The sequence below is a fragment of the Tiliqua scincoides genome, chromosome 8, assembly GCF_035046505.1.
Source record: "Tiliqua scincoides isolate rTilSci1 chromosome 8, rTilSci1.hap2, whole genome shotgun sequence".
Lineage (NCBI taxonomy): Eukaryota > Metazoa > Chordata > Lepidosauria > Squamata > Scincidae > Tiliqua > Tiliqua scincoides.
In genome coordinates this window covers 31,462,049-31,484,982 of record NC_089828.1, presented here as the reverse complement: position 1 = coordinate 31,484,982, position 22,934 = coordinate 31,462,049, and the positions used below count along the sequence as shown (strand labels likewise).

At 48.1% G+C, this 22,934-nt stretch overlaps 2 protein-coding genes across 3 annotated transcripts in view; one reads left to right on the top strand and one right to left on the bottom strand.

The window, feature by feature from the left end:
* Positions 1–2,867, top strand: part of CRLF1 (cytokine receptor like factor 1) — a 33,424-nt gene extending 30,557 nt beyond the window's left edge. The window contains exons 7-8 of one of the 2 annotated variants that reach the window (XM_066636002.1): positions 638–822; positions 2,275–2,867. In XM_066636002.1, the coding sequence (XP_066492099.1) occupies positions 638–822; positions 2,275–2,298 (209 nt within the window). In that variant the 3' untranslated portion in view covers positions 2,299–2,867. Of the gene's footprint in view, positions 1–637; positions 827–2,274 lie in introns of both variants that reach the window. The other variant, XM_066636003.1, reaches the window with a different exon arrangement.
* Positions 2,868–3,790: 923 nt separating this feature from the next.
* Positions 3,791–21,130, bottom strand: REX1BD (required for excision 1-B domain containing). The gene is made up of 5 exons (XM_066636334.1): positions 21,032–21,130; positions 11,900–11,982; positions 7,339–7,543; positions 5,695–5,783; positions 3,791–4,210 (listed from the first exon to the last, which is right to left on the bottom strand). The coding sequence occupies exons 1-5, from the start codon at positions 21,032–21,034 to the stop codon at positions 4,138–4,140; spliced, it is 453 nt and encodes a 150-aa protein (XP_066492431.1). The 5' UTR covers positions 21,035–21,130; the 3' UTR covers positions 3,791–4,137.
* Positions 21,131–22,934: the final 1,804 nt, after the last annotated feature.

Sequence of the window (22,934 nt, the reverse complement as noted above, 5' to 3'; positions counted from 1 at the left end):
CCAGGAGCTCTGGGGCTCCCCGAAACCCCTTCAGGGGCTCTACAAGCATACCCTAAGTGGATGCCATCTGTCCCCTGCCCAACTTGCTCATCTTCCCCACCTCTCCTGTTCATGGCTCTCCTTCATTCCCCTCCTATTCTGGCTCTTCACTGGTGTTTGGCATTGGGCTTGGTGCTGCACCACCTCATGCATGCACTGGCACTCTGGGATTTCCCAAGACACCACACATGAGCCAGCTGGGTATGTCTGGGGCTCCCCAAGACTCCTTTTAGGAGTGTAAAAGGCTCCGGAGACTGAAAAGTTTGAGTACTGCTGAACTAGACAAATCCATGAGGGAGGCCAGATCTATCAACAACTTGGTTATGATAACTAAACAGCAGCGAGCTGCAGAAGATTCTACTTTGCCGGAGGATGCTGGCCCAAATGGGTCACTGGTGTGATCCAGCAGAGCTTTGCTTACATTTCTGTGTTCCTAAATGCACCAGCAGAACACAAAGGGAACTGCAGTCCAGTGGCCTTCATCTCCAGCACCTATTCAGAAAGCAACTGCCTTTCTACATGGAGGTTCTCACAGAAACACTCCTTATACAAGGGATATTCTTTACCCTGAACTGTCTCTCTTCTCCCCGCTCCCCAGGACGATCACACGGAGTCTGTGAGCCCAAGAGCGGAGAACACAACAACACATTGCGCCGGGAGCTCAAACAGTTCTTTGGGTGGATGCGGAAACATGGTTGCTCCTACGGCTGTGCCAATTTGAGCATCAAAATGTACGACCAGTGGCGGGTCTCGCTGCAGAAGTCACACAAAACACGGAACCAGGTAGGTAAGGACTTCCAACTTCTCCTCCTGGGAAGGAGGGAGGGCAATCCTGCAGGAACAGTTAGTATAGGATTGTAAGCAGCTACTCACCTATGGCGAGCAGATAGTGTGTGTGCAGGCAATCGCTTGTTGCAGAAAGGTGCAGAAGTTTGGCTAAATTCGAAAAGAGAGTTGGTTCTTTTCCTCTTTCAGGTTTTTGAAGTAGTAAAAATGACAGCTCTGTAGGTAGGTAGGTGAGCCTAATCAGAATGCTGAGAACTAGTAACTTGTTTTTTAAGGGAGCAATCCTATCCTGCGCTGGAACAGGCAAGCCAAGTGGCTTGTGTTGTATCCAGCGCAGGATAGGTGCCCAAAGCGGCTCAGCCAGAGGTAAGGGAAAACTTCCCCTTACCTCCAGGTAAGCCACCCTTGCACCTATGGGTCTCCTTGGACTTGCGTCACCTGCTGAGGTGGCACAAGTCCAAGGAGAGCGGAACGGCTTGAAGTCGCTCTGAACTCCCCGGGAATGGGGGTTGGGATCTGGCATAACTGCCGGATCCCAGACCCACCTCCTGCTCCCCACTTGCACGCCCCCAGGGCCACTCACCGCCTGCCCCAGAATGCCTCCCTCCCACCTCCCCCCCATCCCAGAGTCTTGCGTTGGCCGATGCAAGACTCAGAGCCTCCATCAGCAAGGAGGCTTATACCAGCCTCTCCAGTTCAGTGCAACTCTGTGTGCTGGCCTAGCTGACACATGACACATGGCACATTTGCAACCCTCCTGGGCTGGCACAAGGGACTTGCACTGGCCCAAGTGCAGCTCAGGATTGGGCTGTGTGATATTTTTCCCCACATTATAGCACAATAATATAATTTGTGCTATATTTATAGATAGTGTTATCTGAGACTAGGTTCAAATTCATGCCAAATCTGTTGCAGCCAGACTACAAAGGGTGGGAGAGGTCCTGATGCAAGAGGGCACACATTTTGAGGGATGTTAGAATCTGAACCTTTCATCGCATGGTTGCAACTTGGAGCCTAAGCAAGCTAGATGGGCTCGGGATCTGGAGCCCTCTTCAGGCACAAAAGGGAATTGCAGTGAGCAACAGCACCTGCGATTGGCTTGCAGTACAAAGACAAAGGGTTGGCCAGGCCTGGAATAAATTGGGAAGCAGACAGTGAAAGGGAGAGTCTGTGGAAGGGAATACAAGGCTATGTGCTGCTGTGGGAAAGACCCAGGTCCACATCTCTGCCAGCTGAGCCTCTGGGGGAGGTGGGTGTCAGGGAAGCCACCCAACTGAGGATGTTAGCATATGGGCAGAATTCAGCTGGGAAAAAAATGGTCCTTGGGATATGCTGATCCTAAACCATATAAGAATCCTAAATTCTGATCTAGCTCAAGGGCCATTGGAAAATCTTCATGTGTCTGTCGAGAGGATAGTCTTGTACATCTGACATACTTGCTTTTCTCAGGTCCTATCCGGTGATAAATCATAGCGAAATTCAACAACGGAACAAGGAGCCGCCCAACAGCCAATGTGGACTCTGTTGCCAATTTTCCGTGATGACATGTTGGGGACACAACCGAAGCAGACTTTTTGCAAGCAGCAAGAGGAATGGGCTGCCTTGTTGTGCACTTTGTCTTGAGAAACAGACCTGAGACCTTACGTCTCCTGATCCTGTGAAGGCACTATCCCCCATTTGCAACTGGGAAGAAATCAGGGTGCTATCTGCCATCCCTCCCACTCCGCCTCTGAACGAATCCTAGCGCAGACGTTCCCTTTCCCTTCTGGGCCCCAGGAGGAAGCGAGCTGTAAACAGCTCCGTCTCTCTGCTCTGTTTGTCTTTATACGTGCCACAAGAGATTTTAGTTCTTGCTGGGGCATATGCTCTCCCCCACACCCCCTTGCCATGCCAAAAGTGGAGCTGGTGTCCCGCTGAAAAAAAGAAACAACACCATCCAATGAAAAATGAAGTTCAACTCTGAAGTTTTCAGCAGGGAGAACAGTCACATGTTTTGAGATAATTTTGTATATATAAATTAAAATGTTCTGCTTTCCCCCCCGCCCCCGACATCAACCTTTGATTCTATGCATTCACATTTTCTGGGTCTGAATTCTTCACGGACACTATTGCTTTTACATATTATATCTTCTGGTATTAAAGCCTCCCACCCTGCTCCAAGCTGTGGCTGGGCTTAATTCCCTGTGTGCTTGAGTCTACAACACTCTTCTCCCCATCTTGAAAAGAGAAAACAGGGAATATTGCTTTAAGAATCAAGCCCAAGGTCCCTCTAGTGCAGTACCGTGTCTTTCTTACAGCATCAAGCACCTAAACCCCAATGAAGGCAATAGCTCTCCTCTGTTCAGAGGGATGCTGTCATAAAAGAACATGAGCAGCACAGCTGCAGCAGGCCAGTCACGGTTAAGAAGACACGTCGGAAATATACACAAGTAGGGCATGAAGGTGACAGCCATTCCCTTTTTGTTTCCAGCATCTGGCGATCACAGGTAGACTGCCTCTGAACTTGGAGGTTCCTATTATCTATGATGAACAGAACCCTGCTGGATCAGATCAGGGAGGGTACGGTTTGCTCAGCAGCCTTTTCTCATCAAGAGTCCAGCCAGGTGCTTCCAGTAAGCCCACAGGCAGGCTATGAAGATAAGAACAAGGGACCAGTTTTCCAAGGAAGACTTAGCAGTTTAGGGGATGGCCCTGGGAGCTCAGGATTATACCCAGCAATGGATGGAGACATCTGAGTGAATCTGACACAGCGTTATCATCTGGGCAGAGTTCTTTCTGCTTTGGGGCTGGGTGACTGAGCTACATGAAAAATTAAATCCATGCTGACACTCCCCCTCTCACACACAGATATTCCCCCATCCCTGCAAATCCCTTGCATCCCAGCAAAATGGATTGGGCTTGGGACTAAGGGAAAAGGATCAAGCGTGCGATCGACACAGCCAAGAAAATAACTTATAAAAGGAGTGTCTGCCTTTTTTATTGAAGGGGAAAGAAAACAAATAGCTTCAGCCTAGAATATTAGCACGCACTGTTTCCGCACCAGCATGTCAACCCCCAGTTTAGACCCAGGAACAAGAGGGAAGGCTTCTGCTAGGCTGGTCAGGACGGGTCTTGCCATCGCTACATTCAAACACTAATCAGTTGAATCCATCATCGCGGCATCAGGTCTGCTTAAGGCTTTATTGTGGGACAGCATGAAATAACCCATGAGGGGCTAGAAGGGGGCATGGGAGAGTTGGGGGCCAGGTGGGCAGCTCCCCCACTCTACCTCCCTCCCTTGCCTTGCTGTAGCCACTCTCCTGGGACATCCCGTCAAGTGCTCTCTTCCGAATCGTACTTGAAATCCTGGAGAATTTCGCTGATTGCCTCAATGGTTTGAATTAGCCTGCGTGAGCCGAATGGAAACGATAAATAAAGCAGCATATGGAGCCGATTAGCCGCGCTCAGCCCTCCCCCTCTGCCCATCCCACCTCCCGTGCAGACCCCGCCACTTGTTTATGAAACGCGAAGAGAGGCAACCGCAGCGGTGGGATTTGGGGGCAGGGTGGGGGGAAACACCAACACTGAACAATCTGGGGAGAAGCGAGTGGGCACGAAGACCCCTTCATGAGGCCCCCATCTTTAAAAAGTGAGTTCTCATTCCAAGATCCTTGTTCCAAATTTGCATACACCCTACCTTCCCAATGGTGGGGGAGCTACTACTGAATCTTGGAGATGTCTGCCTGGTTTCCATGGAGTCCCCCCACACCCCCACAAAGACATACTCCTGTTGCCTGGTTTACGAATGGCACCAGAGCTCTTCCCAAGATGCCCTTTAATGCACAGCATTGTGGGGGATTCAGCGATGCTGTCAGGAGGATCATAAGAGAGTTTGGTCCTTGACATTCTGGACCTTCCTCACAGGGATGAAAGAGGGATATTGAATTGTTCCCTTTGCCCACAGAGATTTGGTTGTGTGCTTTTTTGGTGGTGATGATGGGAATAAGAAATGTATGCAAGTGGGCCAGGTGGCCCCATCTTAAAGCACAGCCATCTTTTCAAAAATCACTCAGCACCTTCTTGTTAAAGTCCAATTTCATCCCCGGTCATCTCTCTCCACCCTTCTTTCCCTCACAGACCCTACAGGATCCAGCATGCTCCTTCCATCAACCATGTTAGAATGCCTCTTTAAGGTCCAGTTGTCACTCTGATCTTCCCAGGTGAATCCAGCCTTGTTCGCTTCCTTCTTTCTCCAACTTCCTTTTGTTTTCCCTTGCTACTATCTTTTCTTTTAAAGTTTATTTCTTACATTGATATGAGAGGGATCGTACTTAACCCCCACCACAAGGACACTCCCGAGTGCAGCCCCTAACTTTCTGCCAGTCACTCAGAAAGGTTCGAGGGAAAATGAGGCAACTGGGGTGAATGGCAACTCCTCTAAAGTACGGAATGGGGAGGGCTGGCCTGGACTCAACCAAGAAGAACATGGAAGTTGCCATATGTGAGTCAGACCACTGATCCATCTAATTCAGTACTGCAGGCTGCAGTACTGGCAGCAGCTATTCAGGTTTTAGGCATGTTCAGATGCCTCGTTCATCTTCATGTTCAGATGCAGAGACAAGTTGCCTGCAGCCATGTGCCTATTTTTCACGGGTTAATTTTGGAAGGGACTGCCACACAAGGCAGAAAGTTTGGTATCAAGTTATCCAATGTATCTATGTGCTGAAAACAAGTGTCTAGTCCTCCCATCACTCTGTTGGACCCCCGCCCTGCCCTGAGCAGTATGCTCTTTGGTGTACTGATCCAACCCCATGCTCAGCAATGCGACAGAGGTGATTGGAGTGGCCCCCACTCTGCCAAAAGCCACATTACATCCACAGCTTCACTCACTTGTGTTTCAGTTGCCGGACTTCTTGTTCGTGGGCTTCCACTCCAGGATGGTCTTGTGCGTTTTGCTTGGCGAGTTGGAGCTGGGCAGTCTGGGAGGGAAAAGACAAAACTAAGAAGGCGAATCCTTCCCCAATCTCCTTGCAACGTGGCTGGAACAGCTACTTATCCTGCACCTGTACAGGATATCCACACTAAACAGCATCCTAAACATGTATATATATGTTGGCAACCTTCAGTCTCGAAAGACTATGGTATCGCGCTCTGAAAGGTGGTTCTGGCACAGCGTCTAGTGTGGCTGAAAAGGCCAATCCGGGAGTGACAATCCCTTCCACACTGGGAGCAAGTGCAGTCTGTCCCTGGTCTGTCTCCCTGGCTATGGGCCTTCCTTCTTTGCCTCTTAGCCTCAGACTGTTGGCCAAGTGTCTCTTCAAACTGGGAAAGGCCATGCTGCACAGCCTGCTTCCATCCAAAAAGTGAGTGAGACAGGCTTAAGCATTCCGATATGTGCCTTTGTTTTCAAAATGGACACAACAGAGAAGGAACAAAAGGGGATGCTGTCAGGCCCCAAAGCAAGGAAGTGGCTGTGCAATGAAGTTCCTGCTAAACATTATCGTAGCAAGTAAAGAATAGACTGTGGCACAATCCTAACCCCTTATGTCAGTTCTTTCCAGCACTGGCATAGAGGTGCCAATGGGGCATTTGCTGCATCCTGCAGTTGGGTGTCACTCACAGAGGCCTTCTCAAAGGAAGGGGATGTTTGTTCCCTCATCTCAGAGCTGCACTGCCCTTATGTCAGTGCTGGAAAGCACTGACATAAGGGGTTAGGATTGCGCCCTGTATTTCTCACTCGTTTGCTAATAGGCTCATCTACACTTTTGATGGGCCTTCCACACCAGACCAAAAGTATACAAGCAATATACAAAAACTAGGAAAAAAAGGGATTCTTTTTTAAAAGACCTTTTGCTCAAAACTTGGGACATAAAATTTACCCCATAAAAGCAGCCAGAGCGCCGGCAGAGTGTGAGCCAAACCAAAGGTGCGGGGGCCAATTCACGCACTTCAACCAGGCAGTGTGCAGCAGCCAAGTACATTCCTAAGGCTTGCAGGCATGCAGTCTTTTTACTGAGATACCAACAATCCATGTTGAGATTTTACAGACCCCCAATGAGACAAGGGAAACTTTCCTCTTCAGGATGGGGGGAGTGGAATTATCAGCGCTTATAAACATATTCTCAATGACAGACAGAATGGTGTAGTGGTTAGAGTGCTGGTTTTTGACTGGGAAGATCTGGGTTCAGATTCTTGGCTAAAGCATATTGTGTGATTTTACTGCAAGGCTAGTTGTGTTTTCTCTCTGCCTTGGAAAGACTCAGAGGATTGAGCTTTCTGAAATAAGTGTTGGACAAAAATGCAAGAATCACTCAATTATTACCAATACACAATAATGGCTTTTCTCACCATAGGAACCCTAGAAATCCCAGCACTATGCTGGGTTTAGCGATCAATCAGAATCCTCTCCACCCTCTTGGTCAGCATCCCAGTTTCCATATAAGAAGCCAGGACACTAAAACAGGAGTCAAACTAGTTCACAACTGTAACAAAGAAACAGGCTCAGATAACAGAAGACCCCTTTCTTCTCCTCACCTGCTCAAGTTTCTCCTTTTCCTTCTCCTGGATCCGTCCCAGGTGTTGGGCGAGGTCCCCACGCTCGCAGGGCCCCTCCAGCTGGCTTTTGATTTGCAAGATCTCCTGTGAGATGCCGTTGAAGGCCAACGTGATCTCGTGCACCAGCTGGCGGTATCGGACAAAGTCGTAGTTGGGGCCGCTCCTCAGATATGCTTGATGGCCCCTGCAAAAGGGAAAGCTTTCAAGGGAGAACTGCAGAGAAGAATGTCACCCTGCAGTGGCTGCATTGGAGTCCATTTGTCCAAGGGGGAGTAACAGCGGGATTGCTGGGGGTGACAGCACCCAGTGTGGAGTTCAGCAACCCAGATACTTGCCGGTGACATGATGATGTGACATCATCATGTCACTTCCAGGTGAACTTTCTCTGCTGGAGGAAGGAGAAGCTAGCCATGGTGTGCTGGGTGCACACATACTGGCTCCAGCCATGGCGAGAGCACCCGCTTCTCTTCAGTGACAACTGAGGACCCAATTCTAAAGTTGCCCAGTGCCAGGTACCATAAACATGCCATAAAGCACGCTTATGGCTCCTGATGCGTAAGGAGTGCTGGCGTTGGGCTTGCACCAGTCAGGCACCAGGCCAAGTGCTGGCAGGAAGAGGATGTGCTGCTTCTAGGAGTAAGTGCAACTGCCAGACAGCAGTGCAGCTTCTGGGGGGCAGGGGAGGCGGAACAAGGGTGGGGTGGGGCGGGATGGACAAAACTCTGCTCCGCCGTAACCTGGTACCAAAGTGGCTCAGCCAGAGGTAAGGGGAAACTCTTCCCCTTACCCCCGGGGTAAACCACTGCAGCCCCTATGGGTCTCCTCAGACTTGCATCACCTCAGGAGGTGGGAAAAGTCTTAGGTGGCACCACAGGAGGTGGCACAAGTCTGAGGTGAGCAGAGTGGCTTGAAGTCGCTCCGTGCTGCTTGGGAATGGGGGTTGGGATCTGGCATAACATCCAGATCCCAGCCCCACCTCCCGCTCGCCCACCCTCGGGACTGCCCTCTGCCCGCCCTCCCCACCCCAGAACGACTGCCACCTGCCTCCTCCCCACCCACCCCAGAGCCTTGAGTTGGCCGAGCTCGGCTGACACAAGGCTTGCCCTGCAAGCCACCACAGAGGCTGGATGCAGCCTCCATGTGCCAGTGCACCTCTGTGGGCTGCTGCTGCTTGCTCCAGAGAAGGCATAAACGTGCTTTACGACATGTTTGCGACCCTCCTAGGCTAGCGCAATTGACTTGCACCAGTTGAACTCATAGTTAGGATTGCGCCCCTAGTCTTTCAAGTCTGTGGCATCAAAATAGCCACTGTAGACTTGAGAAGCCCCAGGGAAACCTCCTTCTTAGCACCCGCTGGGTACAGCGGCAGCCACTTTTGCGCCACTGCTCCTGTGTGCGCCAGGAAGCTCAGGATTAGGCTGTCTGCCTCTTGCCGGCCAGGCTGCAGCATGTCTGAGCTTGCACAGCCAGGGTGAGAGCGACGCTGGAACTCACTAGCACCCTCTTGTGGCTGGTACCAGGGATGGGCCACTCTTCCACTGCCCGCTTGCTATGCCACTGGGGAGCAATGAGTTCCACATGTTAATCAGGCACTGCTCAGATCTGTAGGTTTGAAGGGAGAACAGACTAAATGGCCTTTTCAGCTACTCTTCCCAACTTTTAAACCATTACGAATTTACCTACAAATACCAGCCGTCGCACTGACGTAACATGCAGGAAGGAACATCGTAAACATTGGTTGCCGACAGCTTCAGACTCTCATTAAGGTCAGCAAGCTGCTCATTATGCAGGTAAAAAGGAAGGGGCCTCCCCCCTGCATGACCTCGGCCAGGATCTTTTCAAGCTGGGTTTTCCAAAGGCATTATTGAATTAGTGATGGTTTCCCCTCCCGGAGATGCACTAGGCCCGAGAGGGGCCCTCACCCACATCCCCTGCAGCGTGAAAAGGCCGGCTCAGTCGGAGTTGGGGGGGGACTGCTGAGGTTGGGCATTTGATTCTCGATCCCCAGAAGTAAATTATTCTCTCCCCCACCCAAGGCATGGTTGCTTTGCAAATAGAAGACAGGTGTTCAGGGCAGTGTATTCCCCCCTTACTCATCTGGAGTTCATCAGGCACCCGGAGTGAAGGCCCAGAGTGGGGAGGAGAAGGCGGAGAAACCCCTGCTGAGTCCCTCTCCCAGTAGAACAGAGGGGCACAAAAATTAATTGGGCGCTAGGATGGGGGGGGGGTCCAACTAGGCTTGCAAATGCATCCATTGGCTCCTTGTTGGTACAATTCTTCATCTGCAAATCAGTCGGTAGTAACCACCTTACTGAAACACACAATGGTCTAATCATTGGTATGTCAGATGCTGCCTTGATGCTGCCTTATACTGAGTCAGAAGTATTGGTCCATCTTCCTCATTACTGTTGGCACTGACTGGCAGCAATTTGTTGGCATCCTTCAGTCTCGGAAGACTATAGTATTGCTCTCTGAATAGTGTTCTGGAACAGAGTGTCCTCTCCGGTGCGCGAAGCCTGGGTAAAGTAGATATGGGGAATAGGCTGTTACCCATGCAGCAAATCCCCCCTCTCCATGTCGCTGAAATGGTCCAATGGAAAGGCAGAAGCTAATATGGTTGGTTCCAGCGGTGTCGCAGGAGTTGCCAGAACATGACTGTGTTCAGCCACGAACTGCCTCAGGGGCTCCGGCTCCGGATTTTGCCTCGAGGTTGACTGCTGAAGCCTTTTCCATAACTGGATGTAGCCACAAGGCAGTGGAGGTTTGGGATCAGAGTTTTCCTTCTCTCAGATGAGCTGCCTTCCCAGGCTGATGAGTCCCATCTACCCGGTGGCTGTTTAGTCGCCTCTTACGACAAGCACAGCCAAACTGAGGGCCTATTCTTATACCCAGCCCCCCAGCTGCTGACTGGCAGCAGCTCTCCAGGATCCCTGATAGGAATTTTAATCTGGCAAAACCGGAGGTGCCAGGGATTGATGCTGGCACCTTCTGCATGCAAAGCAGTTGCTCTACCCCCGAATGATGGGCACTCCCTTCTTTCTGCTTTCATAAACAGCGTTTGGATGATGGCTCTAAGCCTACAGACCCAGCAGACCGGACCTCTAATAAATAAAAATGTTTGCTAACTTTCATCTCTTCTTAATGTTCTGGGAGGAGCCACTTGTGAAAATACCAGACATGTGCAGGGTCCCACCATTTGGGTCCACTTGGAGGGGGGACACTTCACCTTCCCCTTCTGGATGTGGAAAGAGAGACTACATATGCCAATGAAGGTGAATGAATGATAGGGACTATACTAATATATCCAGGACCAACAGATTAGAGCAGGGCAATCCAACATTGGGCAGCTGGTGGGGGGACGGGACACATGATCCTTGCACGACCCCTGGCTGTGCCAACCCAGAAGTAATTGGCATTGACGTCATGACATCACAGCCAATTACTTCCATGTTCTGAACCACTGAAGTCATTCAGCAGGCTCAGGACACAAACAGCAGAAACAGAGGTATGTGTGGCAGACTCACAGGCAAGCCCAATCCTGAGCTGCCCGGCGTGTGGAGCTGCAGCGGCGCTGAAAATGTGGTGTACAGGGCTGCCTGGCTGCATGTTTCTGGCTTCTCCTTCTCCAAAGAGCTGGAACAGCACAGCAGGGAGAGCAAAAAGTCAGTGAAGTGGAAGGAAGGGGGCTGTGGCAGGCTTACAGGGGCTGCCAAAAAGGACCTCACAGGCCACATGTGGCTGACAGGCTGTGCACAGGACCACCATAGTTTAGATCAGGGGTGTCCAAAGTTTTTGGCAGGAGGGTCACATCATCTCCCTGACACTGTGTTGGGGGCTGGGGGGGGAAGAATTAATTCACATTTAAAATTTGAATAAATTTACATAAGTTTACATAAATGAATATATTAAAGATGAACTTAAATGAATGAATGAAGGTCTTGCAACAGCTCGAGACCTATAAAAGGCCTTGCACAAAGCAAGACTGGCCTTTCCTTTGCTGCTGCTACTGCACCATGGATGTGAAACAGCAAGCAGTGGAGGGAGCCCTCATCCCACAGCTCATGCAAGAGGTCAAATAGTCGCCCTCACGCTGAGAGCAGTTGCGTCTGGCCAGTGTGGGCTCCAACAAATCTCCAGAGCGCCAGAGGCTCATTGGAGACTGAGGGCTCCCTGAGGGCCACATTGAGAGTCATCGAGGGCTGCAAGTGGCCCCAGGGCTGGGGTTTGGGCACCCCTGGTTTAGATCAACCCAGGGTTAATACCGGGCAGATTAAGGTAGTCCCAAACAGATTAGGTTAGTCGCAGGCTAATCTGAAACAGATTTGTTCAATCTCAAACAAATTAGGTTTTCCCTTGGGTTAATTCCAAACAGATTAAGTGAATCCCAATCAGATTAGACTGCCCTGAGTTAGTGCTGAGCAAACTGAGTCCCAGGTGAGTCCTAAACAGGTTTTGACTGGAGTGCTTTGCATCATCCAGCTGCAAAAGGACAAGACTGTGATGGATTGCAAGGCAAACTCCACCCAACGTGGATACTCACTCCTCAAAGAGACGGTAGGCTTCCACACGCTCACTCTGGAGGGCATAGAACCGGCACACCAAGGCCTGAACATCATTATCTGGCTGAAAACAGGAAGCAAATGTGAGATGTTATAGAACACAAGGGGCATTTCTGCCGAGTTGTTGCATCCATAGGGTGGGGCTTTTATGGGTGGGTGGGGCTCAGGTGCTGTGGATCTCTTTGCCCTTCTCATGATCAGAAGGCGCATCAAAGACAAGACCCAAAATTCAGTTTTCCTTGGCATAGAAATTGGTGACAACTTGAAGAACATTTACTATCTCTTCCCCCCCCCCCCAAAAAAAAACACAGCTGCCACAAGCATCACAGGGTATATATCGAGTAAAAATGATGGTAGAAAAATACAGCTTATTGTATTGATTCATGCACCACAGCAAGTTACCAACTTGATGCACAACCGTTGATGTTTATTCACAGTTGGCTTAAAAACTGAAACAATTAACAGAAGAAATTTCTCCTAATAATGGTTAAACGGGCGGGGAGCTGCAATGGAACCTCCATGTTTCAGAGTAATCAACCTCACATTGCCAGATGGTGGAGGCAAACAATAAGGCCTGCTTCCTACAAGTGCTGCGTATGGGTTTTCTAGAACAGTGTTTCTCAAACTGTGGGTTGGGACCCACTGGGTGGGTTGCTAGCCAATTTTACATGGGTCCTCATTCATTTCAATGTGTCTTTTACTTTTAATATATCAGCCATGGTATGTGACTGCGTTTGAGGAAATTACAGATCTGTACTTTTAACAGGCTACTATGTACATGCTTTTAACAATGATAGTCAATGGGGCTTACTCCTGGGTATGTGTAGATAGGATGTTTGGGGAATTTTTAAAAAACAATCAGCAACTGCTTGGGAGGGTTAGGAGGGTTCTTTTTTATTATATGCTTATTGTAAACTTTTAATTTACTGACTTTCTTAATTTGATGTGATTTTGTCGTATTAGGGGGTGTTAAAAATTTTCCTGCTCGATGATGTCACTTCCAGTCATGACATCATTTCCAGGTTAATGACATCACTTCTGCTAGGTCCTGACAGATTGCCATTCTAAAAAGTGGGTCCTGGTGCTAAAATGTTTGAGAACCACTATCCGAGAAGCATCTCACCAACTGCTGCCAGAAACCAGATGTCAAATGCTAGATGGACACTAACAGGACAGTCTTATGCAAGTCTACTCAGAAGCATGTTTCACTAAGTTCAAGGAGATTTACTCCCAGAGAAGCATGTATAGGATTGCAGCCAAACAAGAGGCAAGATGGAACTTTAGTCTAATCCAGGGGTCTTCAAACCCTGGCCCGGGGGCCAGATAGCAAGGCCCATAGCAAGCCTCTCTCCAGCCCGCAGCCAGCCTCTTGTCCCCTGAAAGCTCTGGCCCACTCGACTGAACATGACCAGAGCTTTGCTCTGATTGCATCTGGAGGGTGTTCTGAGGGCTGGAGAGGCTGAGTGAATGAGCCCACTCATTCATTTATTCATTCATCTAAGTTCCATCTCTAATATATTTATTTAAATTTTATATTTAAATTTTTTTCCAGCCCTCAGCACTGTGCCAGATATTTCATGCAGTCCTCAGACCAAAAAGTTTGGAGGCCCCTAGTCTAATCCACCAAAGCAGATATATACAGTACACTGTTTTTCATTTTCTGGGAACTACAATTTTTCTTCAGACCTGACAATTATCTTGTATATCTGAGCATCTTTTGTGAAACAACAATGTGAATTTTGGAAGCATTTATTTTTTTTTTGCAATTAAGAACATAAGAACAGCCCCACTGGATCAGGCCATAGGCCCATCTAGTCCAGCTTCCTGTATCTCACAGCGGCCCACCAAATGCCCCAGGGAGCACACCAGATAACAAGAGACCTCATCCTGGTGCCCTCCCTTGCATCTGGCATTCTGACATAACCCATTTCTAAAATCAGGAGGTTGCGCATACACATCATGGCTTGTACCCCGTAATGGATTTTTCCTTCAGAAACTTGTCCAATCCCCTTTTAAAGGCATCCAGGCCAGATGCCAGCACCACATCCTGCGGCAAGGAGTTCCACAGACCAACCACACGCTGAGTAAAGAAATATTTTCTTTTGTCTGTCCTAACCCTCCCAACACTCAATTTTAGTGGATGTCCCCTGGTTCTGGTATTATGTGAGAGTGTAAAAAGCATCTCCCTATCCACTCTGTCCATCCCCTGCATAATTTTGTATGTCTCAATCATGTCCCCCCTCAGGCGTCTCTTTTCTAGGCTGAAGAGGCCCAAACGCCGTAGCCTTTCCTCATAAGGAAGGTGCCCCAGCCCCGTAATCATCTTAGTCGCTCTCTTTTGCACCTTTTCCATTTCCACTATGTCTTTTTTGAGATGTCCAGGATGAGAGTAGAGCAGAAGGTGGGTTTATTTTCTGCCATGGTTCACTTCAAGATGAGTGTGTGTGTATTTTTTATACACACACACACACATATATTCACAACTTTGAAGAAGGGGAAGCGCATTTCAAAGCCCCCAGAGCTGGCAACTCCACAGTCCCCTCCTCTCCCCACTCCGAAACTCCAACTCCGCTTGGAACGGACAGCGTCCGCTTTGGCTCCCTTCACCACAATCCTTGCCAAGTTCCGACTTCTCTCACACTCCATAAGAAATTTCCACTGGGCCTTTGAAGCCGTGGCTGGTCTGGAATCGAAAAACCTTTGGCAGTGCCATGGCGCAGCATGCTGGCTGCCTGCCTAGCTTGAGCCAACTTTTTGTGGTTCGAACCATGACGGGGATGAGCGAAGAACAGCCAGCCTTGCTACGCACATTTACAAAAGCAACAGCTGCATTGTCTAACTTGGCAACTCAGGATGAAATCCTGGGATGAGAATCTGGGATGAAAATTGGTTCAAAAACAACCCACCTCTAGCCCACACCCTCACTGGCTGGTGATGCAGAAGGGCTAAATCTCAACAGAATGCCCTCGCCCCTGCAACCTTGAGTCCCGCCACCCTGCGATGGAGGAATTCTCCTCTCCACTGACATGGTGAACCTCTGACCTCTCAGCAGACGGCATCTTTTCCAAGACACCTCCAGAGCACAATTTTGGCACACGCTCTTCATCCTGTTCCAAAGTGGGAATGGAGGCGGAGGGAGGAGACCCCTACCATAACAACAGCCAGCACTAAACCCTTTCCTGGGGGTGGGCGGTTGAGGGTTTTTCTATATTTCACCCAATTAAAACTGACAATATCCATGTGGTGTCCAGGCTTCTCTGATGTTCTGCTCTTTCATGGCAGGGATCCCAGTTCTCCTGCTGGCATTTGTGTGTCTACAACACCGAAAGGTAAGCAGTTTAATTACAGGTTACAAACCCTTCCAACCCACTTGGGACATAAGAAGTCCCAGACAGAAAGAGTTGCCGTGAACTTGAACCCAAAAATGGGTTCCGAAAGAGCTTTTGGGTGAACCAGAACTGAAATGGGGGGGGGGGGAATCTTTTGGTTGCCTTGAAACAGAACTAAATCCCTAACCACACAAAGCAGCAACCAGTTCACATGGTTGAAGAATCAGGCATTTGGCGTGTAGCTGTATGAGTCATGTTCTTTTGTTCTGTTTTTTATCCTGTTAAGTATTTCGTTTATAAAAACCTTTAAAAAAAAAAAGCAAACTTCTTTCTGGAAACCTGAGAGACACATTTTTCCCCCTCATGTAACAGTTTGCATTTCACAAAGTGAAAGTCAAAAGTGCTCAATGTTATTCTGAATGAAGTGGACCTAAATTGGTCCTGTGTGTCTGAACCAGTTACAGAGCCAACTTGCATAGCGAGTGCCTGAACTGGGACTGATCGGAGTGTTAAGAAACACTATGAACGCTTTCCAAATGCGCTGCCTCCGATGCATCCTCGGCATCACCTGGCAGGACAAAGTTCCAAACAACACAGTCCTGGAACGTGCTGGAATCCCTAGCATGCATGCACTGCTGAAACAAAGGGGCCTGCGTTGGCTCGGTCATGTCGTGAGAATGGATGATGGCTGGATCCCAAAGGATCTCCTCTATGGAGAACTCGTGCAAGGAAAGCACCCTACAGGTAGACCACAGCTGCGATACAAGGACATCTGCAAGAGGTCTGAAGGCCTTAGGAGTGGACCTCAACAAGTGGGAAACCCTGGCCTCTGAGCGGCCCGCTTGGAAGCAGGCTGTGCAGCATGGCCTTTCCCAGTTTGAAGAGACACTTGGCCAACAGTCTGAGGCTAAGAGGCAAAGAAGGAAGGCCCATAGCCAGGGAGACAGACCAGGGACAGACTGCACTTGCTCCCAGTGTGGAAGGGATTGTCACTCCCGAATTGGCCTTTTCAGCCACACTAGATGCTGTTCCAGAACCACCATTCAGAGCGCGATACCATAGTCTTTCGGGACTGAAGGTTGCCAACTGTCAATCAACAGAAATTTTATGATGAACAGAAAATCAATTATTGATTTTCTGCATGAGAGAATAATGACTGAAGGTGCTGTGGATTTGAAGATTAGATTAAAAGGAATGGAGAACATTAATCTGAAATAATCTGAAATGGAAAATAATGAGTAAATAAAACAGGCCGTTGGAGATATAAAACGTATATATGGGTTGAAATTTAGAATAGTAAGATATAAAGTGGCAATTAGAATATTTGACTAAGTCCATTCTACATTATTAGAAGTATTCTTCATATTTTTAAAATATTTTTATGTATCTTTAATGTTGCTGTTTGTTTTTTCTCTTTTACTATGTTTTTCTTTTCTTTTTCCTTTATTACTACAAATAAATGAAACAAAAAGGGAAGTCCTCAAGCAGGAACACCAAAGTGATAGCTATCTCCTGTTCTCTGTCCCCATTACCTAGTTTTTCAGAGAGATAGACTGTCTCTGCATGTGGAGGTTCTGTTGAGACATCATGGCTCAAATTGATAGTTCTATCTATGAATTTAAGAATCCAGTTCAACACGCAAATAACTGAAGTTTCCAAAGAAGTCCAACTCAGACATAGTTGAATTCAAAAGAAGGGACTTCTTTAAAATGGGGATGATGATGACGAGAAAATAGGAAGCTGACACGGAACATTAAGAGGGTCAAATTCCCGCAGGATGCATGGAGGGTATTTAAAACCACAACAGATGCTTAACTAGAATATATACCACTAAGGCTGCAATCCTAGCCTCACTTTCCTGGGAGTAAGTCCTATTGAACACAATAGGACTTACTTTTGAGTAGACCTGCTTAGGATTGTGATCTAATGTAGAAGAGGCACCAGCAGGTCCAGGAAGATGCCAGCCTACCTCACAAGCTGAGTTACAGAAACTTTAAAAAGCAAGAAGGCTTCCTTGAGAAAATGGCCCAACTAAGGAGAACAAAAAGGAAAAAGAAATGTAAGCAAACAATAAGGGTTGAGAAGAACATAAGGAGCACATCACTAAAAACATCAAGGCCAACAATAGAATCTTCTTTAAATACATCAAGAGCAGGAAACCTGCCAGGAAAACAGTTGGACCATGAGATGGGAGAATAAAAGGGACACTTAAGTGGCAGAGAGGCTTAAGTGGCAGATGGCAGAGAGGCTCAGCCCATTCTTTGCATCTGTCTTCACTACAGAAGACAATCGGGCAGATATAAGCAACTGAACTGATCTTCTCAGGCAGGGACTCTGAAGAACTGAGCCAAAGAGAAGCGACAGGGGATGAGACTCTGGAGCGTATTGACAAATTAGAAATTAACAAATCACTGAGTCCAGATGGCATTAGCTGAGATTTCTTAAGACAAACAAATGGGAAATGGCCACTCTTCTTACAAAAATATATTAGAATCAAATTTGCCTTCATGTCAAAGGACTGGAAGGTTGCTGATGTTACACAGATAGTTAAAAAGGAAGTTAAAGGCTGATCAGCTCAACGTAAGTTCTGAGTGAACAGGGGGAATGCATAATTAGATTAGAGACCTTTATTGGCATTAACTCATGTTCCAACAAATGAGTCGATAAAGTAAAAAAAAAAAGAAGAAAAAATGAATTAAAAAATAAAGAGAAGACAAAATAAGATTAAGCTCACACAAATTTTAAGGTATGCATAATTAAAGATCCAATTACAAAGCATACAAGAACAAACCTTGCCGAAGGAGAACCAGCATAGTTGCTGCCAAGGTAAGTACAGTACTGCCTCACTACCTTTCAACAATTCTTTGAGAGTGTCAACAGGCATGTGGAAAGAGGTGATCCAGGTGACACTGTACACTATTTATGGACTTTGAAAGAACTTGACAAAGTAGCTCACCAAAGGCTCCAGTAAACTGAGCGGTCCTGGAATATGAGGGCAGATCTTTTTATGGTTTGGTAACGGGTTAAAGAAGAGGCAGCAGAACATCAGACAAAATAGACAACTTTCACAGAGAAGTGATATAAAGAACGGGGTCCCCCAAACAATCTATATTAGGACCAGTGTTTTCATTTGTTCATCAATTATCTGGAATTAGGAGTAAGAAGCAAAGTGGCCAAGTTTGCAGATGACACCAAATTATTCAGAGGGGTTATAACCAAAGCAGATTGCAAAGTGATCCAAAAGAACCTCTTTAAAGCTGGGTGACTGAACAACCAAATAATGCTCCTTCACAAATCAATTGTGCGGCCACATTTAGAACGCCGGGTATAGTTCTGGTCACTTCCAGAATAATGTAGGGCTGGAAAAGGCACAGAAGGTGGCAACCAAAACCGTTGGAGGGCTGGAGCATGAAGAAAGGCTAGAATGTTTGGGCTTTTTTAAGCTTGGAAGAAAAAAGGTTATTAAGTGGGGGGGATGTGATCAAGTTGCATAAAATTAAGCATGGTGAGCACAGAGAGAGAATTTTTTTCTGCCTCTCTCACAATCCTAGAACCCAGGGTCATCTAATGAAGCTGGCTAGTGGAAGATTTAGGACAGACTAAGGGCGCAATCGTAACCCCTTATGTCAGTGCTTTCCAACACTGGCATAGCGGTGCCAATGGGACAAGTGCTGCATCCTGCAGTTGGGTGAAACTCACGGAGGCCTCCTCAAAGCAAGGGAATGTTTGTTCCCTTACTTCAGAGCTGCATTGCCCTTATGTCAGTGCTGGAAAGCACTGACGTAAAGGGTTAGGATTGCGCCCTAAAGGAGATACTTCTTCACACAGCATAACATTAGTCTGTGGAATTCATTGCCACAAGATGTGTGATGGCCACCAGCCTGGATGGCTTTAAAAGGTGATCAGACAAATTAGTGGAACACAGGTCTATCAATAACCGCCAGGCATGAGGGCAATTGTTCTGCCTCCAGGTTCAGCAGCAGTCTGCCTCCGAATACTAGCTGCAAGAGGGAGAGAAGTCTGCCTTTCTCTTCTGCTTGTGGGCTTCCTACCCAAAGGCAGCTGGTGGGCCACCGCAGGAAACAGTACAGGACTAGATGGGCCTCTGGCCTGATCCAGCGGGGCCTATATTCTTAACTAGAGCCCTACTGGACCAGATCCTGTTTCTAACAGGGTTTCACAGTTTCTCCCAATGGGAAGCCCAGAAATAGGATACAAAGGGAACAGCAGTGGCTTGGTGTTTGTCTCCAGTGCCTGGTATTCAGAAGCACCCTGCCCCTGAAAGGGAGGTCCCATTCATCTACCATAGTTAACAGAACCTAAGCTTCTGACAACAGTCACCCAGATATCTCTGGGTAACCTACTAGGAATAAAGACAGCAGCTCAGATCAGTTTCAGCGTCCTGAGTTACTCTTCAGGAACCAATGCTGGAGACCTCCCATATTGCTGCTCCTAGCACCTGCCTTACTCAGTGATACACAGGTGGAGGACATGGGTATGTGGCCCCTCCCAAACTGTTATACCAGCAGGGAGCAAAGTCAGAAGCCAGGGGAACACCCTCTGGGCAGGGTATTAATGGCCAATGGAGAAGAGTTGGAATGAGAGCCTAAGTCTACCAGGCAGGTAGATCTGGGCTCCATGTCCAGATGGGAGCCCTGGTCTACCCGCTCAGCAAATGGTCAGAGAGGCCACAAGCTCAACTGGGAACCTAGGTCTACCCAGCAGTTAGATCTGGGCTCTAAATCCAGGCGGGAGCCCAGGTCTACCCACCCAGCAAATGGCCACGAAGGTCATAAGCTCACCTGGGAGCCTAGGTCTACCCCACTGATAGATCTGGGCTCCAGGTCCAGGCTGGAGCCAGGTCTACCTGCCCAGCAAACGGCCACAAAGGCCATGTCAACCAAAGGCCCAGGTCTACCCTGCTGGAGCCCAGGTCTACCCAGCTGGTTGCCCTGGGCTCTGGAGTTAAAGGAGTGCTCATGGCCTCCTCCCCTCCCAAACACAAACACTGGATCCTCCCCTGTTGCACAAGGAGGCTCTATTAGCCATCATGGCTATGAAAACAAGCAGAGTCCTGCTGGGGAAAACCAAAAACACCACCTTCAGTCCAGTATCCCATTACCAACACAACCAGGGTCAATCAAATGCCTTTGGGATGCCCACAAGCCAGGCACACAGCCCCCCACTCAAAATACAGAGGACATGGACCAAAAATGTTAAATACTATCAGTGGTTCTCAGACTTTTAGCACTGGGACCCACTTTTTAGAATGAGAATCTGTCAGGACCCACCAGAAGTGATGTCATGACCAGAAGAGACATCACCAAGCAGAAAAATTTTTAACAATCCCAGGCTGCAATCCCACCTGCACTTACCCAGGAGTAAGTCCCATTTACTATCATTGTTAAAAGCATATACATAGTAGCCTATTAAAAGTACAGAGCTGTAACATTTCCCCAAATGCAGTCACATTCCATGGTAGCATCAAGTCTAATATATTAAAAATAAAATATTGAAATGAACAGGGACCCACCTGAAATTGGCTCGCGGCCCACCTAGTGGGTCCCGACCCACAGTTTGAGAAACAGTACTGATAATGGTTATTAAGTACCCCTCGGCTAGGAAAGCTGCCTGCGCGCGCGCGCCCTCTAGCGGCCACTGCCGGTTCTGCAGGCCCTGCGTCAAGAGCCGCAGACAAACAGAGACGCTTCTGTTTCCTTCCCAGCCGCCTCCCTGCGCCCTTTTCCCTCCGAGGCGAACCAGAGAGGGCCCCGCGCTGCTCACCATTGCAACGGCCACGCAGGCGGATCGAACTCCCTCTCCAGGCTCTCCAGCCCCAACAGCGCCTCGTGGAGCCTCCTGCTCGCTCCGCTCGGCCCCAAGGCTCCCTGGAGCAGGACCCTCTGCCGCCACCTGCAGGCCGGACAGGCGCACTGCAGCATCCCCCAACTGCAGCACATCTTGCCCTCACTTCCCCACAGCCCAGTCCTATGCACACCAGCTCAGAAGTCCCATTGAACTCCATGAGACTTACTCCCAGGAAAGTGTGCACAGGATTGCAGCCTGTGCCTGCTCCTGAGAACACAGAAGAGCCCCACTGGATCAGGCCCAAGGCCAACTAGTCCAGCTTCCTGTATCTCACAGGGACCGACCAGGTGCCCCAGGGAGCAGGCAACAAGAGACCTGCATCCTGGTGCCCTCCCTTGCATCTGGCATCCTGAGGTAGCACACTTCTAAAATCAGGAGGTTGCACATATCCATCACAGCTTGTAACCATGATGGTCTTTTCCTCCAGAAATCTGTCCAACCCCCTTTTAAAGTCATCCAGGCCTGATGCCATCACCCCATCCTGTGGCAAGGAGTTCCGCAGAGTAACTACACACTGAGGAAAGTTAGTCCACAGATTAACTACATGCTAACTTGGTAGTTTTCAACTTTTTTTGTCTCACTGCTCAGACAAGGTGCTAAAATTGTCAAGGCACACCGTCAGTTTTTTGACAATTGACAAGACACACCATGCTGTTGGTGGGGGGCTCATATTCCCCAATGGCTCTACTAATAAATGACGTTCCCCAAACCTCTGCAGCACACCTGTTGACCAGTCATGGCACACTGGTTGAAAATGGTTGAGCTAACTACACACTGCTCAGATGAAGACAGACACAATTCACTTTACTATTAATTATTATTATTATACCGCCCTTCCTCGAAGGAGCTCAGGGTGGTGTACCGTATGTAGTTCCTCCCCTCCTTTTGTCCTCACAACAACCCTGTGAGATGGGTGAGCCTCAGAGATAAGTGACTGGCCCAAGGTCACCCAGGGAAGCTTTCCAACCACTGGCCTGTATTTCCAACCACTTCTCCATCCACCTCTCCTGCCTCTAAAGTACGTAATTTTGCTTCTCCCTCCTTTGTCCCATTTCTTCTCTTCTTTCCTCACCCATTCAACAGAAACAATCATATCTGTCTCTTCCACTCTGACACCCACTTCAACCCATCCAGCCTTTTTTCCCCACCACCCAGCTCCCCCATTTTCTCTCTCTATTACGCACCTATCTTTCATCTTCTTCTCTTTTCCTCTCTCCCTTTTCAATTTCCATCTTTTAAAATTATATTTATTCATTTCCTTGAAAGCAACAGCATCCATGAACTATATCATACATGTTATGCATCACATTAGAACAGAGGTTCTCAAACTTTTTAGCACCAGGACCCACTTTTTAGAATGACAATGTCAGAACTCACCAGAAATATTGTCATTAACCAGGAAGTGACATCATGGCCAGATGTGATATCATTAAGCAGGAAAATTTTAACACCCCTCCACACAACAAAATCAAGTAAGTAAATTTACAGTAAGTTTAAAAAATTTTAAAATAAAGAACCTTTGTAACCCTCCCAATCATTTGCTGATTTGTTTAAAAAAAATTCCCCAAACATCCTATCCACACTTACCCAGGAGTACGCTCCATTGTCTATCATTGTTAAAAGTACTCGTACACAGTAGCCTGTTAAAAGTACAGATCTGTAACATTTCCTCAAATGCAGTCACGTACCATGGTAGCATCAAGTCTAATATATTAAAAATAAAGTACATATTGAAATGAATGGGGCTCAACCTGAAATTGGCTTGTAACCCACCTAGTGGGTCCCAATCCAGTTTGGGAAACACTGCATTAGAGAATAA

Bases quoted from the DNA above. Each gene is read 5' to 3' on its own strand.
- REX1BD (XM_066636334.1), bottom strand. The intron at 7,544-11,899 runs GTGAGTATCCAC...TCCCTTTTGCAG, and splicing joins GCCTACCGTCTCTTTGAGGA to GGGCCATCAAGCATATCTGA. The intron at 4,211-5,694 runs GTGAGTGAAGCT...CGGCTCACGCAG, and splicing joins GTCCGGCAACTGAAACACAA to GCTAATTCAAACCATTGAGG.